At 59.9% G+C, this 18590-nt stretch overlaps 1 protein-coding gene across 9 annotated transcripts in view; it reads right to left on the reverse strand.

The window, feature by feature from the left end:
• The window catches only part of TSNARE1 (t-SNARE domain containing 1), a 104113-nt gene that overhangs the window by 18486 nt on the left and 67037 nt on the right, over window positions 1-18590 (reverse strand). For 5 of the 9 annotated variants that reach the window (XM_055314250.1, XM_055314254.1, XM_055314248.1 and 2 more), the window contains 5 exons: window positions 16180-16270; window positions 15426-15560; window positions 13042-13116; window positions 12523-12582; window positions 2236-2397 (listed from right to left, as the gene is read on the reverse strand). In XM_055314250.1, the coding sequence (XP_055170225.1) occupies window positions 2236-2397; window positions 12523-12582; window positions 13042-13116; window positions 15426-15560; window positions 16180-16270 (523 nt within the window). The remainder of the gene's footprint in view (window positions 1-2235; window positions 2398-12522; window positions 12583-13041; window positions 13117-15425; window positions 15561-16179; window positions 16271-18590) is intronic. The other 4 variants (XM_055314251.1, XM_055314256.1, XM_055314253.1 and 1 more) reach the window with 3 other exon arrangements.

Here is an 18590-nt window from a genome sequence, read left to right on the forward strand (position 1 = left end):
ACACCCGGGGGCCTGATGGGAGGGGCCGGTACCCCCATGGAGGGCCTGGGACTGCCCCAGACCATGCTGCTAGTACCTGGTGATGGGAGAGAGGAGCCGGGCTGGGAAGGTCCAGGCCCAGGAGGCCAGGGGTCAGGGGTCAGGGCAGAGCACAGCTGAGTCCAGGCCCTGGGGCAGCTGTGCTAAGGCCTGTGTGTAAGAGCCCTGGCCTGCAGGGAAGAGCGGGGAGGAGCAGGGCTGAGGGGGGCTGAATTGGGCTGAACAGGGGGCAGTGGGGTGGGGCTGAGCTGGGTGGGGTGGAGCAGGGCTGAAGGGCAGGGGATAGGTGGGGCAGGGTGCTGCAAGGTTGAGTGAGACCGGACAGCACTGAGCGGGGCGGAGCAGGGCTGACTGGGGTGAAGCTGGGCTGAGCAGAGGGGCAGGGCAGGGTGAGGGGGGCAGGGCGAGCCGGGTGGGGCAGGGCACCGGGACCCCAGAACCAGGCAGCCCTGCAGGAGCCGCAGAAGCAGCAGAGCCAGACTGAAGCAAGGGGTGAGGGGCTCCGGGCCCCCATTCCAGCCCTGGATGGCCACACTGCCTGGGAGGGCCCAGGACCGGGCCAGCAGCCAGAGAGCCGCCTGGACAGGGAGCCCAGGGGCAGCAGCTGAAGGCCCTGGTGGCCACGGGCAACTGCCCACGTGGAAGCCAGGGGAGGATGAGAGGCTGCCTGTGGGTCCTCCCCTGGGGAGCGGAGGGCAGCGCAGATGGGGTGCAGGACCCAGGCCTCTGTCTCTGGGGGCAACAGCCACTGTGGCCAGCTGCACGGGTTCATTCAACACGTCATCTGTCAGGCAAGCCACGGAGGGCCCTGGGCGTCAGGCCTGACGGTTGGTCAGGCAGTAAGAGGCTGGCCCCCAGGGCCAGGGGAGGGGGCCTGGAATTGGGAGGGACAAGGAGGAGAGAGGCGGTGTGTGGGGGGGGCACATCCATGTCACCCTCTGTGCTGCACGGAGCGACACAAGCTCCCAGCTGCTCCCCGTAAGGTTGGCCATGGCGGTCCCCCTGCTGACCCTGGGCTCTGAGGGCTGCAGACAGGACTGGCTGGATTTGGGGGGGGGGTCCCACGCTACCCCAGGTCCTGGGGAGCCTAGAGCCCCGGGCCCCTCCATCCTGGCTGACGGGGCAATCACCCCGGTAAAGTCCACCCTCTGCCCAGGCCCCACTCACACAAGGGGCTCCCCTGAACCCTGTCCTGGGGGCCGCCGTGATCCACACAGTGGGGTCTCCCCAGGGCCCAGCCAGCAGGATGCTGAGGTGCCACCTGACCTCAGCCTCCGCCCTCCGGGGGCCCCCTGCTCAGGGGCTCCTGGCCTCGCCCAGGGCCAGCCCCCACCCCGCCCACGTCCTCACGGCCCTGGGGCCAGCACTGGGTGGGCGGCATCAGCTCCCCAGCACCTTCCTCGAGCGGGGCACCCATTCCCGCCCGCCTGGCCTCCCAATCTCTGCCCCTTCTCCCCAGCATCCACAGACCGTGACAGGGGGCTCCTAGCCCTTCCTACAGGGACCTCAGTTCTCGAGCCAAAGAGAGAAGCAGGCCCTCCCTCCCACCTCCTGGGACCCTGGCACCCCGCATCCTCAGGGGCAATCATGTGCCACACCTTCCTCAGCGCCTGTGGGAAGCCGGTCTTGCCGAGCCAACGGGGAGGGCCGCAGACACACGTTCCCAGCACAGTGAGCGGCCCGTGTCACATGCTGCCTCCTGCCAGGGCCACGGATGGGTGAGCCTTCCCTTTGAGGAACAGGAATGTGTGAAGAGGGGGCTTCTTGGAGGCAGTGGCCGAGGTGCGGCGGGGGCCCCAGAGGTAAGGGGCTGAACCCCGCCTCCCTGGGCGGGGGTGGGGGCATCCACCTCTTTTCAGGGTGGGACAACAAACACAGCACAAAGTCCTGAGCTGGTGACTCAGTTTATCAACTTGCCCGGGTTCCTGTTTTTCTACAAGAAGCTGTTTTCTGACATGTGTCCAGAAACTCACCCCTGGAAGCAGCTCCAACTTCCAGGGGCAGATGAGGAAACCCAGGGGGAAGGAGAATGCACCCACGGCTGCTCGCAGGGGCTCAGGGGGCTCGGGCCCCACTGTTGGCAGAACCACGTCCCCCCTGTGTTCTCAGTGCACTTCCAGCACGCAGGGACGAGGACCACTGGCACAGTCACACGCACAATCGCACCCCCCCATACCGGCCAGGCCAGGTCCTCACCTCAATCTGCAGGATGGCCTCCTCACGCAGCCGAATGGCCTCTAGGTCCTCCTCGGTGATCTCCGGGAGCAGCGCCTGCTCCTGGCCCTGCCACATGCCGTCACCCCCATTAAAGATCTTCTCATCATCAGGCAGCTCAGCAAAAGGGCCCCGGGGACTCTGCTGGCAACAGAGAGAGCAGTTAGCTCTGGTGTGCCCTGCTGCCACAGCTTCTCCCCCGGCTCATGGCAGGCAGCTCCCTGTTGGGGCCTCAGGGGCCTCCAGGGCTCTGCATGCCCCCCACTCTGAGCTCTCGGGAGGGGTGAGGGCCTACAGCCCGGGTTCTGCAGCCCTGACGGGGGGCCGCAACCACAGGGCCATTGCCCTGCTGCAGGGGGCGGGGGATATGCTCGCAGGCCTGCTGCAGGGATCAGGGTCAGGTCAGGTGGATGCCCCGTGCCCACCCTGGGCCATCCCAGGCCGGGCTTTGGGGCACACTCGGTAGCCCCCCCCAGCCCTGCTGGAGCACGGACTCCTTGTGTTCCCTGCCCTTGCCAACACCCGAGAAACGCCCCTTCACGCAAGGACACAAATGCAGCTTCTCACAGGGGCTGTGAGCCCACCGAGAGCCCATTCAGGTTACAGCCGGGGTCTAGCTGCCAGGCGGGGGCGTGAGGTGGAGGCCTGGCCTCCCACACGGTAGGGCACAGTCAGCACCAGGGACTGCGTGTCCTGCACACGCCTTCGCTGAGACCCGGCCCCGGGGAAGAGGAGCCAGAGAGCTTTACGTCACTCCATTCTGTACTGATTGCTTTAACTTACCAAATCCTGGAATTCAATAAAATGAGGCTTTTCCCTTCACTTAACTATTTGCTCTCTGATAGGACACTGAGTACAGGACAGGCAATGTCCTCCCCTGGGAGTCAGGTGTCAGGTCCTGAGAGAGTGCAGGGATGCCTGTGGGGCTCTGTCTCAACTCCGGACACCCCGCAGCTGAGGGGGTGCAGGAGGTGGGAACGGGCCCCACTCCAGAGCGGGCTTCATGCGGAAAATGTGCCACAGCAAAGATGACCATGTGCCCGCCTCAGTCCCTGCCCCCATCAGAAAGCCAGACAAAGGCTCACACCCACCCCTAGGTCAAACGAGCTCTGCTTCAGGTCAGGGGTGGGGCGTGTGGGTGCAGGGATGTGTCATACGTGTGTGTATGTGTGTATGTGTGTGTGTGTAGGAGAAGGAAATCAAAGGACAACACAAAAGGCTGGAGGATGGGCAGAGCCACCCGGTGACCCTGCACTCCGCCACAGCTCCTTGGAGCCGGGGGTCTCCGACACTCCGAGCGCTCTGTGAAGGAGCGCTGAGCCCATTTTACAGACGAGGACACTGAAGCCAAGAGCCCGAGGAACCCGGAACAGGCAGGACGAGAATCTGGGGCTCCAGGCCCCAATTCCAACACAGAGGGGCTCCAGGGCTGGACGTGGAGAGGACCCTTCACGGGTGCCAGGGTGCGCGGGAGCCTGGGGGGGTGGGCCCCGCGGAACAGACCCTGGCTGGAGCTGGGCGCCCCCTCAGTTGACTCCGCCCCCAACCGACCCCGCCCCTGGCCAACCCCACCCCCAGATGACTCCGCCCCCACCTAACAGCTAACTCTCCCAGGTGACCCCGCCCCTGCCTGACTCCGCCCCCAGCTGACCCCACAAGATTGACTCCAGCCCCATCTGACTCCACCCACAACTGACTCTACCCTCGGCTGGATCCGCCCCATCTGGCCCCGCCCCCGGCTGGCTCTGCCCCATCTGGCCCCGCCCCCATCTGGCCCTGCCCCCGGCCCCACCTGACTCCGCCCCATCTGGCCCCGCCCCCGTCTGACTCCGTCCCCATCTGGCCCCGCCCCCGACTGACCCCTCCCCCAGCCTCACCAGGCCTCCTGGGCTCCTCTCCTGCCCACACGCTGACCCTGCCCAGAGAGCGCACTGGCACAGGAACAGACGGCAGGTACAGCTGCCACCCTGTCACCCAAGGCAAGCCCCGAAATCTTGTTGAGCCCCTCCTACGTGTGTCTGGGCAAGGGACCAGGATGGAAACACAGGGCTGGACATCCATCATGCAGCCTCCCTCTGCAGGCTCCACATCTCCAGGACACTCTACGCTGGTCAGCCCGGAAGGAGGCCTCTGAGGTGACCACCTGCCTGCTCTGTCCCTTCCCTTTGTGACAAGGCCACCTTCCTACCCCCCCGTGCCACTCAGGGCCACGTGGCAGGTAGCCATGTGCCGGCTCAGCATGGCCCACCAGGCAGCCTTCAGCTGGCCTCGGCAGCAGGGAGACCACCACCTCTCCCACAGACCCACAGGCGCTCAGGACACACGCTGGCCTCCCCGCGCCAGGCCTGAGATACTGCGGAAAGATGGCAAAGGGACAGATGGACTTGGCTGGGCACAGAAACCACAGCACACAATGACTCGCACAGTTCTGACGAAGGCCTGCAGGAGGCCCAGTGGCCCGGGAGCACCACCAGCAGTGGCCACGGCAGGGGCAATGTGGGAGGCCGGGTGCCTGTGCAGCGCCCCTGACGTCCTCTAAGGTGGGCATGCTCACGCTCAGGTCCAGAGGGTGGTGCTGCGGGCCCCCCAGGGGGAATGGTGAGGCCCCCACGGACCCAGTTCTCCTTCCAAAGCCAATGCTCTGCCCCCAAGCACACTACCAGGGGTGGAACCTCTTCCCCCAGAGTTGGCACAGGCCTTTACAGAAATAAATACGTGAATAGATGAACATAAAATAAAAGATCTAAAAAATCTGTTGACAAGCGCTACTGGTCCAAGGTGGCAATTACCACCTCCCCTTCCTGGTGTGGGCGGGAGGAAGTGAGCGGTGCCCAGCGGACAGCAGCAGGAGCGGCTGGCACAGAGCCGAGCCACAGCTTCTGGCCCACACTGCACTCTCAGGGCCTCAGTGTCCTCATCTGCAGGATGGGACAGCGGCCCCACGTCCCCAGGCCCTCACCACACTGCTGCACTAGTCTCCCTATCCTGCCTCCCGGCCGGGCGCCACACACACACTCACTCTCGCCAAAAGGGACCCTGTGGGGTTCTCCTTGCTAACCACTCGCACCAGACGGCAAGGCCCAGGGCACAACCCTCATTGGCTGTGCCACACTGGCAGTTCCCTAGTTTCTCCTCCCCCCAGTCCCCACCCCCACGGAACTGGGCTGACATCCCCGCCCCAGAGTCAGGGCAAGGAGTGAACAGGACACCACCTCACTGTCTCAGCAGGTGCACATGAAGATGACGTGCCCCCGGGAGCACGACGGGAAGCCATGAGGGACTATGCTTCCCCCGGTGCGGGCGAGCTGCGGTACAGATGCTGGCACCTGCCCCCAAGAGCAGCGTGGGTACCACCGCCCCCAGGGGCCTGTCCCAGGTCACACAGCCAGCCACTCCACTGGGGTGGAGGCATTCGGGAAGCCTCTCAGGTACACCTGACAATCCCTGTGGTGAGAGCTGCTCGAGGGCCCCTCGTCTGTGCACCCCAGGACAGAAGTGCAGGAAGGCCACTCCACGGAGTGGAGCCTGCAGAGGGAGGAGCATGACAGATGTCCAGCCCTGTGTTTCCATCCTGGCCCCTTGCCCAGACACACGTAGGAGGGGCTCGACAAGATTTCGGGGCTTGCCTTGGGTGACAGGGTGGCAGAAGGAACTGGAAAAGCCACAACGACTTGGAGAGACCAACCAGCAGAGCGGTCAGACACACTAGGCGACGGGAGCATCACAGGACATTACGTGTAACCTTCCCTGGAGTCTGGGGTTCCGTGGAAGTGACCCGGCGGCTGACGGCCAAGGGAGCCTGCACGCCCTCACCTGCACAGGTATGGGCCAGCCCTCCCCGAGCGGCCCGGCTCATGATAAGTCAGGGCAACAAGAAATGGCATGGACACCTGATCTCCTGAAAGGATCAGAAAGCGCCCCTTTGTTCTCCTCACAAAGACCCAATTTGGGGATTAAGGATTTGCTGGCAAGGCGCTGGGGCCAGCGCAGAGGGGACAGCCGTGTGATGGTTTTCCAGCGCGAGAGGCCGCCAACAAAGACGGCTTTCTCCTCCCTCCAAGGCCGATGGTTTGGATCCCGCTCTGTACGGAAGAAACCCACAAACCAACGTGACTTCCAGGCCGTGGAGCTGAGAGCGGTTTCCCGTGAGAAGAGCCGAGGTGGGAGGATGCGTAGCAGGCTCCCTGGGTTCTCTGGGGCTCTGGGAAACGGGCCACTTTCTTGCGCACTCTGACCCCGGGCTCTGTGCAGGAACGTCCATGACCCCGGTGGAGGGGCAGGGGTCAGGGTGCGAGCCAGTCACGGACTTGGGAAAACCACTCCTGTTTAGCAGCCCAAGTCCAGTCATCAATTTCTCCAAGTAATAAATGTTTGTTTGTTAGCTGATGGAAGTTTCTGGACACCCGGCAGAGCCCAGAATGTCAGAACTGGCATGACCGCGGTGATCGTTCCCCTGACACCCATGTGAAATAACAGCACCAGCACCCAGAGCCAGGGGCTCACCCACCCACCCTGCCCCCGCAGGGAAGCACGATGCATTTCCAGCTAACACATGAAGATGAAGCACGTCCTTCCCGCTGTGGCGGCGAACACGCGGAGCTCTGGTGGAAACCCACGCCGAGCCGGCTGATGGCAGCGCAGACACACCTGGCGCTGCCCGCTGGCTGGGCCTGACGGAGTCTGAGACTGACTGTGGATCTGGGGGAGGCTGCCACAGGCCACGGCCCTGAGGGCCTACTCGGAAGGGCTGACCTGTTCACGGCCACGGCCCGCGCTCGGCTCAGGTGGGAGCCGGTGGCAGGGGGCGCCCCTCACTGCCGCCAGGCCCGCCAGCCTGCAGACAGCAGCCACAAAGTCTGCGAGGTCAGTACCACAGCAATCCCTGTGCTGAACAGGGTAATATGTCATCGTACTGTTTACAATTTGCAAAATTCCTGGAAATCATCTAATCTTTTATAATTTCTCAGCAACACTGCTGACCGTTTTCTTCCTTTTTAAAAAAATTTACTGAGCTACGACATGTCTGCAGTCCAGTGCACAAATCACAAATGCATGGGTCTCAATTCTTACAAAGGAAAGACTTCTGGGCACGACACGGAATGCTGCCGGGACCCCAAACGTGCCCCTCAAGCCCCCCGGCCATCACGCTGCCCCCAGCCACAGAAAACACTGTCTGGCTCCTAACACTGCCCGTTGCATTGGCCTGGTTTTGACCTCTATCCTCTCTGGTTTCGTTGGTTCCACACTCCAAGATCACGCCGGTGGGCCTTGCCGGCGACAGCTGGCTCTTTGTGGCGCTACAGGCTTGGTGCGTGAAACCAGCACAAATGATCTGGCCACGGCACCGCGGGCTGGCTGCCTTCCCAGCGCTGTGCTGCTGCGTGTCAGTGGCTACGAGCGTCCTTCTGTGGGATTTCGGGTGAGCACACGTGCATCTCCACCGGCCGTACCCTTCAGGGGGCAGGGACTGCAAGGTCACGGGAGAGAGAACATGTGAATCCGGGAAGAGTTTCAGTGTCCAGAGGGGAGGCACCCACTTGCACTCCCATGGGGCGTGCACAGGCTTCCAGGTGCCCCGCATCCTCCCAGCACTGGGTATCCTGCCATGAGTCTGCTGCTTTTAGTGCTCTGTGGGCACAGGGGGATGTGTAGTGACCAGGCATCATGGGCTCACCTGGCCTGCTTCTGGTGACACCTGCTGAGCACACATTCCTGCACTTTCCGGCCACATGGGCCCCCCCTAAGACGTGCCTAAGGCTTTTGCCTTTTGATGTTTTTGAAATGAGTAGTCTTTTTGTTGATTTGTGAGAGATGTTCACCTAATACGGACATCACTCCCTTCCAGACACGTGTACGTAAACACGTGTCACACTGCGGGTTCCCTTTCCCCTCGCTTAGTTAAGAGTGTGTTAACCTAAGGAAGTCAAGCTGATCTTCTTTACACTTGGTACTTTTTCTTCCACGTAAGAAATGTCTGCTCACCAAAAAGATGTGAAAACAGACTCCTATGGCCTCTTCCAGAAGCTTCATTGCCTTATCTTTCACGTGTAGGTCCATGATCCAGCTGAAGTGCTTCTTGTGCGTGGGGTAGGTTACGGTAAAGGACCTGCTGGCGATGGCCATCCTGTGCATGCACCGTCCTCCTGGCCCCTCTCAGCCATGGCCCAGAGCACTTTCTCACCAAGAGGCAGAGGCTTCGCAGCTGTGCCAGGCTTGCTGCCACGTATGACAACGTCTTTCCCTGTTTCCGACCCGGCGCAGACTCCTTTGTTCTGCTACAGCATCAGGCGGTCACATGGCACCTGGCCAAGCCCAGTGCTGTGCCTGTCCCTGCGGGGAGGGGACAGGGACCCTCTGCTGCGGCGCAAGAGGGATGTGCACAAGCTGACGGCCCTGCGTCAACCACCAGGAGGGACCCGCTGGCCACAGGGGACCATGCCCCCCGCGGAGCTGATCTTGCTGGCTCGTCTCTGCAGGGACTGAATGCGCTGTTTCCCTGGTGATTCGGAGATGCAAGAGTAGGAGTATTTGGACTTGGACTTGCCATTTTCTCAACAGGGTCCTCTTTCCCAGTTCAAACCCTGGCCAGTGCAGCATCGAGCCCCGAACAGACCCTCCATCCCCACAGCACGGCGGCGCCCTTGCTCAAACAGCTGTTGGAAGGCTTTCCTCCAAGCCCGGATGCTGGGCATTGCTTTTCGAATTTCATCTGCACGCTGTCCTCCGCGGGCACACACGGTGTTTCCTCGTATATGGCCTGTTACAATCACTGTGAGCCTGGAGTTTATCTGCAGACTCCTCCACCCTTTCCAGTAACACAGCGGTGCTGTCTCTGATGCAGCCTCTTCCTCCCTAATTCCCACACCTCTCACTTCTGTCCCCGGTCACAGTGCCCTGGACGCGCCCTCCCGCACGCGAGGAAGAGAAGGACCAGACACCGAGTCCCGTCCTCAGTCTTGGGAGTGAGGCTTCCAACAGCTCAGCAGTACGTGTGGGGCCGACTGCAACTTTCGAAGACACCCATCATCAGATGAGAGGCATTCCTACGCACCAGCTTGCTGAGAGCCCTCGGTGGGCGTTGGATTTTACCAAGTGCTCTTCTTCTTGCTTTATTGAGATGATGGAGTGGATTCTTACTCTAGGAACGTGGCAGCTCAGGTGGGTTATTTCTGAACATAAAGCAGCCGTGCACCCCCAGAACAAGCCCCACTTTGTAACCACGTGTGACCCTTCTATGTATTGCTAGATCCAGCCTGTGAGTGGTCTGGTTACGGTTTTTGCTCCTATGCTCACAAGAGAACGCACTCCTTTCCTTTTGGTGACACCCTTGTTTGAATTTGGCATCACGGTTTGCTGGCCTCGTAAAGCAAGTTGGGATGTGATCCCTCTTTTTAAATATTATTTAAGAGTTTGTACAAACTGTTAACACTTATTCCTCAAGTGTTTGAAAGAATTCACCAATAAAATCTTCTAGGTCTGGGGACGTCTGGGCGGCTCAGTGGTGGAGCGTCTGCCTTCAGCTCAGGTCGTGATCCTGGGGTCCTGGGATCGAGTCCCACATCGGGCTCCACGCAGGGAGCCTGCTTCTCCCTCTGCCTGTATCTGTGTGTCTCTCATAAATAAATAAATAAAATCTTTTAAAAAATCATCTAAGTCTGAAGTTTTCTTGCTAGGATTTCTAACAATGCCAATTATTTAATTATTGGTTTTATTTATCATTTCTATAATAAATACTGGACTTTCCAGACTTTCTTTTTTTTTTTAAAGAGATTTTATGTATTTATTCATGAAAGACACACAGAGAGAGGCAGAGACACAGGCAGAGGGAGAAGCAGGCTCCAGGCAGGGACCCTGATGCAGGACTCGATCCCAGGACTCCAGGGTCACACCCTGAGCCGAAGGAAGATGCTCAACTGCTGAGCCACCCAGGTGCCTGTCCAGATTTTCTGTACGTCTTGGTAACTTACGTTTTTTCTAAAAAAAAAAAATTATATTTCACCTACACTGTCAAATTTACTGACATAAATTCTATCATAGTATTTTCATGCTTCTATTTCTCCTGGTATGTAGCATCCATGACCTAGTCATTGTCATTCTCAATCCTAGTAATTTGTACGTTCTCTCTGTATCAAAACTAATCTTGTGGGATTTATTATACAAATTTTGGCTTTGTTGGATTTGTCCAATACACATCTCCTATAATTTTTTTTTATTTATTTATGATAGTCACAGAGAGAGAGAGGGAGGCAGAGACATAGGCAGAGGGAGAAGCAGGCTCCATGCACCGGGAACCCGACGTGGGATTCGATCCCGGGTCTCCAGGATCGCGCCCTGGGCCAAAGGCAGGCGCCAAATCGCTGCACCACCCAGGGATCCCCACATCTCCTATAAATTACACTGATTGCTACTTTTCCCTATGTATTTTCTTAGAATTTAACTTGTTGCTTTTCTAGCTTCCTGAGATTGAGAATTAGCTCTGTGATTTTCACACTTTCTTCTTTCTGAAGAAAGCATTTGGAGCTCTGCTGTAGCTGCATCCAAGTCTGGATTTGTTGCATTCTCTTTGTTGTTCACTTCATGATGGTTTCCAGTTTCCACTGTAATTTCTTCTCTGATTCACAGGTTCCTTCAAATTGTATTCTTTTCATTCCCAACCTTGGAAATTGCCTTTTTGTTATCATAGATGAATTTCATCACGCCGATCCAAGAATGTACTCGGGGTCACGTCAACCCTCTGGAATCTGCGGAGCCTGGTTCAAGGTCCAGCAGGTGCTGTGCACCTGGCGGGAATGCACACTCTCCTGCGCTTGGTTACTGGGTCGTAAGTGACTCCTGGTAGGAGTGTGCTCACTAATCGCATTGGCTGAGTCGTCTAGATCCTCACTGAGCTTTCCTGTTTCCTTCCTCAGTCATTTCCGGAGCTGTGTTACATCTCCACCTGTGACTGTGGATTTACTGTTTTTCCTTTTATTACTATCGGTTTTGTCCTATGTTTTTGAAGCTATGTTATTCGGCACAGATACAGAACTGTGTCCTACATCTGAATGGCCACGCTGTCCTGGGAGGCGTGCCCATGTGTGCAGGAACAGAGTCGCTCACCCTCACACAGGCATGGGGCACCAGTCGCCTTTGCATTGTGGCTTCACAGTGTGTATCTTTCTCCATCCTCTAACTCTCACGCTTTTCTGGATTTATATTTAACCAAGTCTGACAATCTGTGCCCCATCATCAGAGGGGCCAGGCCATTCTAATAGAGTTATAAACAAATTTGGTATGAACCTACCATCTTACAACTTGTTTCCTGTTTTTTGATTTTTTTTTTTTTTTTGGCTTTCTTTCAAATCAGTCAGGCTTGTTTTATCATTTCATATACTCCTTTAGCTTACTTTGTATTTCATGTTCTTGTGTTGTCCTTTAGCATCACCCACATGACACGAGATGCCTCTCTGGTTTACTGCCAGCTGCCACAGGCCGGGGCTCCTATCGCATCTCTAGGACACAGACACTGCACGCTTTCACACAGCTCACTCCTCCCGGGCTACCGCTGGCCAAGCTCTTCCACTTGCTCTGCATTGAAGCCCTGCAGGTAGAGAGCATTACTCAACAGCCAAGATGAGCTCAGTTGAGTCCACGTGTCAGTTGTTTCCAGGACGTGCCGCCCCTTCCCGCTGCTGCACATCCACCTGGGACCACCTTCCCTCTGCTACTGTCAGAATTCGTCAGTGATAAGTTCCCACAGCTTATGTTTCTCTAAAGATGTTTTTGTTCTACCTTTGTTCTGAAAAGTATTTTCACTGGATGTAGAATTCCATGTGAGCAATTTCTCTCAGCACTTTAAAGATGCCTCCCGGTCGTCCCCCAGCTTCCACCTCAGAAGTCGGGCATAAATCTTGTTGCTCCACAAAAAATAACATGACTTCTTGTCTCGGGCTTTCATCTTTGTCTTTGGTTTTCGAAATTTTATGATGATACAAGTCAGGGTAAATTTATCCTGTTTATCACAGGAGTTCTTGGAAAATTTTCAGCTGTTACACCATCAGACACTGTCTCCCCATTCCTCTAGGACTCCAGGCGGACTCCCAGGAGGGCCAGTTTCCACCCCCAGGAGGGCCAGTCGGGTACAAGACGGTCCTGCACAGTGAGCGGAACTGTCAGCACCCGGTACTCCGTGCCGGGCCTGTGCCAGAGAACTAAGCCCTGAGCAGAGAGGGCCCTGGATGTGGTGCCATCACCTGACGCCCACGGACACAGTTGTCACTCAGCACCCACCTGCTGTTTGCCACCCCGCTGGGCCGTGGGAAGCAGTGCTCTGGACTTTTCCGCAATTTTCTGTAATAGGAAGAACAGAAAAGGTGGGGAGGAGAGGAGAAGGGGTCAGATGAGCACCAAGGAGGGGATGATGGCCGGCAGCAGAGCACACCTTTGGCTCCGTGACAGGATGGAGCTGCCCTGGGCCTCGGGAAGGCTGGGTGCCGGGCTGGGCTCTGCCAACAATCGGGTGGATGGCCCCCTCCCACATTGAAGCCCTGGGTCTCAGTGTCCTCACCTGTCAGAAAAGGGGATGCCCGGTCATCCCACCCGCCAGATGCCTCCCGGGCAGCACCCAAAGGTAAATCTCCTTCACTACGCAGGCTCGGAGGTTGTGGCTCCCGGTAACTACCGAACGTCCACAGGCCGGGCCCCTCCTCTGCTCTGGGGGATGGAGCCACACCAGGCCAACCCAGAATGGGAGCCCACGGGCCCGAGGCCCACCCAGCTGGTCCACCACTGCCCCCCGGGGGGCCTCACCTTCTGTACCACACCATAGCGCTGAATGGCATCCGAGAGCTGGGTTTTCAGGCGGTCCAGCTGCAGACACTCCTGCTGCAAAGAGAGAACGTGCGCTATGAAGGCAGCTGAGGCCTTGCCTGCCCTGTGGCCTCCTCCATCCCTAGAGTGCTTCTTGTACCCCCCTCCCTCAGGGCACTGGCTGCACTTGCCCCCTCCTGTCCATCTCAGCCTCACGCCACCATCAATGCTCTGCTGTCAGAACTGGCTCATCCCCATCTCCTTCTTCCCCAACAGCTCACAGCATCACACACCAGCACAGGCTGCTGGCTCCACAAGCCTGCTGCAGACACCCCCCCACCCAATCCCATACACGTCCTCAACACCGGCCGTGGAGCACCACACACATGTCTGTCTGATCCCCACAATGACTCACTCAGGTGACAAGGGTTATGATTTCTACCTGACAGCTCAGGAGGCCTCAGCCCGAGTTCTAAGTGGCCCATTCACGGCCACACAGGTGGTGGAGCCAGGCTGCTGACCCCAGGGCCCTGCAGCTAATCACAGCATCAGAAGTGTGCTCACCAAACCTCCCTCTACCGCCTGGCACTCAGCAGCACACACAGCCTCCACCCTTCCACCAAAACAGGACTTCACGTCTTGTTTGCCAATGCACCCCAGTGCCCAGAATGACACCTGGCACAGAGTGCATGCTCAGGACATACTGCCAAGCCAGGGAACAGACAAGTGAGCCCTGAAACCAGGCACTGCCTGCTGGGGTTTGTGTGAGCCGCCCAGACCCCAACCGTCATGTCTCTCTGCAAGCACCAGCACAAAGCCACACTGATGCCCAGTGCCCTTGCACCAGGACAAGGATGTGGGCTCCTGCTACTCCCCTGTGGGCTCCTGCTACTCCCCTGTGGGCTCCTGCTCTGGCACCCTCCCCACCCCCCGACCTCCCAGGAGGGCCCCGTCTGCCTCCCGGACCCTGCATCTCAAGTCACAGACAGCCCGCCCCTGCCGGGGGGCCTTCTGTCAACCTCCAACAGGAACTCAGCCCCTGGGCTTGGGGCTCGCCCCTCTACCACCGACCGCCAACACCGCCACGCAAGCCCCCGCACAACAGCTACAGCTGCACCGCAGCCTGGCCACGATGCAGGGGCACCAACTCTCCCAAGGTCACTTTTCAGGGGCACTTGGTGGCAGTGGGGCCTCGAGGTCCCCGTGTGACTGCAGCTTGGTAAAGCCTGGTTAGCATCCAGGGGAGGCCCCTGTGAGTGGCACATGTGTGCCCCAGGGCAGCGCTGAGGGCCCAGGATCTCTCAGTGCCCTCCGGCCGTGTGATCCAGCAGCAGCCCCATGTGACCTGCACAGTCTCTTCTCTGCAGGAGCAGTCAGCAATTCCAGCCCCTCCCGGGCAGGCTGTCCTACCTCAGAAGGGGGAGACCTCCCAGGGGACCTCATCTGTGTCCTCCCCCAGCATCTCACACAGAGTGTCTTGCTGGGTTCTTAGGTGGGCAGATGGGCGGACAGACAGGTGGGTAATGGGTGGGGACAAAAGGAAGGACACATTAAGCTAAAAGCGATCCCTGTCAGTCAACCCCCAAGGAACTCAAGCACTGGTTCTCAGCCGTCGTGGTGCATGCAGGTGACCGCGTGGACGGTGGACCCAAACAACTCAGAGCTGCAATCTAGCCGAGATTCCTCCCTGGTGCAAGGCTTTGGGCAGGGCACCTGCTGAAGGACGGCCAGGAGCACCCAACGTGCACAGAGGTGGGAGGGGGGTGGGAGGGACCAGAGACAAGCTCTCAGATGAGTCAACAAACAAATGGGTGGAGCCCACAGAGGCCAAGGGCAAAGAGCAAAGCCACACGGGAGAAGCCGCACACCAGTGCCAGGACCGAGAAAGCCGTGTGGACGCTGCTGCTGGGTGCGCTTCTTCCTCCATCGAAGGGCCACAGCCATTTCCAGCAGCGTCCGGGACCAGGCACTTGCGTGTCGTCCTGAACGACCAAAGGCCGTGGTTGAACCGTGCACAGAGTAAAGCGCGGTGCCCGTCCCAGGGCTAGCGGGCACACCTCCACCCGTCATGGACAGCAGACCCCTGCTCCTCGACGCTCCTTCTGGCATATTCCAATAATCGAAGCATAACTCAGCCTCTGGAGCTGGGCCTACTTGTTCACTAGAGTGCACCCTAACTTTCCTAAGTAGAACGCACGATTCTGACTTCACGGTTCATAACTGCTAGCTGCGCAGCCGTGACCGCCAGCTGGCTTCAGAGCATTTCCATCACCCCAGTTGCTCCTCGGGGCCCCCGTGGCTCGTCCCAGCTCTTCTCCCAGCCACACAAGCCCAGACCCCTGCTGTCAGCACAGGCTTGTGTTTTCTGGACACTTCACACGAACCAGGCCATACAGCATGTGGCTTCTGCACTGGCCTCTCTCACTTAGCGGACTGCCGCGGTCCTCGGGTGGCAGCAGCGTCAGCTTCTTGGACATGTCACCGGAAGCTCTTGTGCACCTTCCACGCCACGGCCCAACCTGTCGCAGAGGCCAGACTCCAGCGTCCCAGGCTGGGCAGGCACCCAAGTCTGCTGATGTAGCGGGAAGGCGCCCTGGGCACCAGGTGATGAGCAAGGAGCTTTACCCATGAACACGGCCCCTGGCGCAGGGCAGCTGAGGGGCTGAGAGTATCTGTTTTGTGACACATGCCCCCCAACCTCTGGAGAACGGGATAGGGCATAGACAACAAAGATGGGGATGTGCTGACCGAGCAAGGGTGAAGGGGATGTGGAGGGGCTGCAGTGGGGGAGGGCACAAGGTGATGGGATGAGGGTCAGGGCCGTGAAGGGGGCTGTGGCACCAAGTATGGTGGCAACTGTGCCCACGGCAATTATGTCTGTGATGATGGGCGAGGATGGCAGTGCCGCAATGACAGGCAGGGGGAGAGGGAGGTGGGGGAGGGGGAGGGGTGTGTGTCTGTTCAGACGACCCGGCCAGGACACCACGGCAGCGCCCAGCATACAGTGGGTGCCCAGCTCGCACATCGAGCGCCGCCTGCACAGCTCACCAGCCAAACCCAGGCAGCGCGGGCACCCTGGGCCCAGCGACCTCCCCAGGCCCCACCCTCCGGCCCCCCACGGCCTCCAGGACCACGTACCCGGGAGCAGCCCCGCAGGAGCTCCGTCATCCGCTTCACGGCACCGGTGCTGGCCGCGACGGTCTTGTTGGTCTCCTGCTGCGCCGCGTGCCTAAGGCGGGCAGGGTAGAGGCGGGAGAGAGAAGACAGCGAGCGGGACAGGGTGGGGACGGGTGGAGGGGTCGGCCATGGGCCACGGGCAGGGGAAGTCGTGGCGGATGCGGGGTGGGGGCGGCAGAGGGTGGCGGGGGTAGGGGGCAGGGGACCACGTGGGGAGGGGGAAACGGAAAGGGAAGAACCAGAGCCATGGGAGGGGATGAGGATCGGAGCCCCAGAGGGACAGACACACCCACAGACGGACAAGGCAGCGGGGAGCAGAGAAGCAGGGCAGCAACAGGGGCGAGGAAGGAGGGAGAGAACGACACGGGTGAGGTGCCGCAGTCAGGACCCCACCCCGCGCAGCCGTGGCACCCCCACCACGCAGGCCCTCTGGTCTGGGGGTCAGTGCCTGCCCCTCTGAGGAGGCCCTGCCGTGAGCCTTCCCTGGGGAAAGGCTCCCCTTGAGGTCAGCAAGGTCGGCAAGCTGGGGGAGCACGGTGGCCTCCAGGGGCTGCGATGACACCCCCACCTCCAGACCCAAAAACGCTGGAGGCGGAGACCAGACTCTCCCCAGATCCCAGCTTATGGTTCTGTGCGTGACCTTGAAGGAACTGAGAAGACCAGCTCCTCACCTGCTTGGGGTTGACCCCTGCTCCCCACCCCCGGGCTCCCTGGGGACAGGGTGACACCTGCAGTGGGCAAACCCTGCCCTCGGGCCCAGCAGACACCACAGAAGAGCCCTCCCGACCTTTCCACCTGCAGCCTGATGCCCCCTTGCTCCTTGCAGGGCCCGTGTGGCAGGGCTGGGGGTGGGGGCACCATCTGACCTGGGCCTGGGTGCCTGACACCTGCCCTGGGCCTCATAGAGGGAGCGGCATGGAGTCGGGGTGCGGGGGCTGTCCGTGGGGAAGGGTGGGGGCCGCAGGATGGGAAGGAGCCCCTAGGCCAGCCTGGGAGGCGTCAGAGCACCACCAGGCCTCCAACAGGTTACAGCAAACTGCAGAACGTGTGGTTTCCCCTCAGATCCACTCACACCGGCGCCACCACGGAGCCTCCGTCCCCCGAGCTGCACCTCCTCCCTCAGCCCCCACGCTCCCGCCCACCCCGTGGAGGCGGGCACCCTCTGCCCTCCTGGAGCCCTCCCCGCGTGGGGCCACCTGCCTGAGGGGCTTTGGGGCTCCTCGCCCCCCCCCGACCACCTGTGTCTGAGCCTGGAGCTCAGGCCTCTCCCCGTGCTCACCTCCTGGCCTGACATCTCGTGTGTGTCACCGTCCCACAGACACCCTCACCTGGGCCTCGGCTCGCCTGGCCCCCCCACAGCCTGCTGGGCACCTCCAGCTGGCTGTCCAGGGGGCATCTCAAACTCCACATGCCAAAACCGGCCTTGCACCCCCCCAGCCGGCTGCACCGCGGGCTCACCCCCAGCAACTCCCACCCTCCAGTCCTTCTGGCCAAAAGTCCTGGGGCCGCCCTTCCCAAAGCCTCTCTCCTCTCATTCCTGAGAGGCACACGACACCCGGACGCTGACCCAGATGCAGGCCACCTCTCGCCCACTGCTCCTGCTTGCCCCGACCAGACTCCTGGCCGCCCCGACGCCCAGCGCTGCATCATACCCGACGGCACCCCGTAGCTGGGGCGTCCTGCATGGGAGTCGGGCCACCTTCTCCAAACCCCAGAGCTCTCTGGTGCTGCGGCGTGTTCCAGTGGAAGCATGGTCCCAACTCGTGTCACATGGTGCCCCTGTTCTCACCGGCCTGGACAGACCTCCCTGCCTGTGACCTCCCTGCCTGTGCCCCACTGCTACCTCTGCCGCCACCCTGAGGGACGGGAACGGGCAGCCAGGCCCAGGGTTTGTGACCAGAAACAGCCGCCTGGACACAGGACACTGGAGGGACGAGGCAGGGGCCAAGGGCCCAAGTCACGGAGGCCACCTCCCCCGGGGGAGCACACCCCCACCCCACTCGCCCCTACTCCGACTGCCCTCTCTACTTCTGCTCTATCACCACCAACCTCCCAGCAGGGAACTCGTCACCAAGTGCCCTCACCCCGCCCTGCTGCGCCCAGAGCCTCGCGGAGCCTCCAGCTAGGACACAGAAGCAGCGTGTGGAGACCATCCCTTTCAGGGATCGTGAGAGCCAACGTCCTCATGTTTTGTTAAGGATTTCTGCTACTCTGTTTATGAGCGATGTGCACTATCTTTTCTTGTAGAGTTTTTGTTCAGGTTTTTGCATCATCACAGCACTGACCTAGGAAAGCTGAGCGCCTGGTCTGTGTCCTGGGGGAGCTGCTACAACCTCTGCCCAAATACCTGACGGTGCAGCCATGTGTTCCTG

Source organism: Nyctereutes procyonoides, unplaced genomic scaffold (assembly GCF_905146905.1).
Source record: "Nyctereutes procyonoides isolate TBG_1078 unplaced genomic scaffold, NYPRO_anot_genome, whole genome shotgun sequence".
Classification (NCBI taxonomy): Eukaryota; Metazoa; Chordata; class Mammalia; order Carnivora; family Canidae; genus Nyctereutes; species Nyctereutes procyonoides.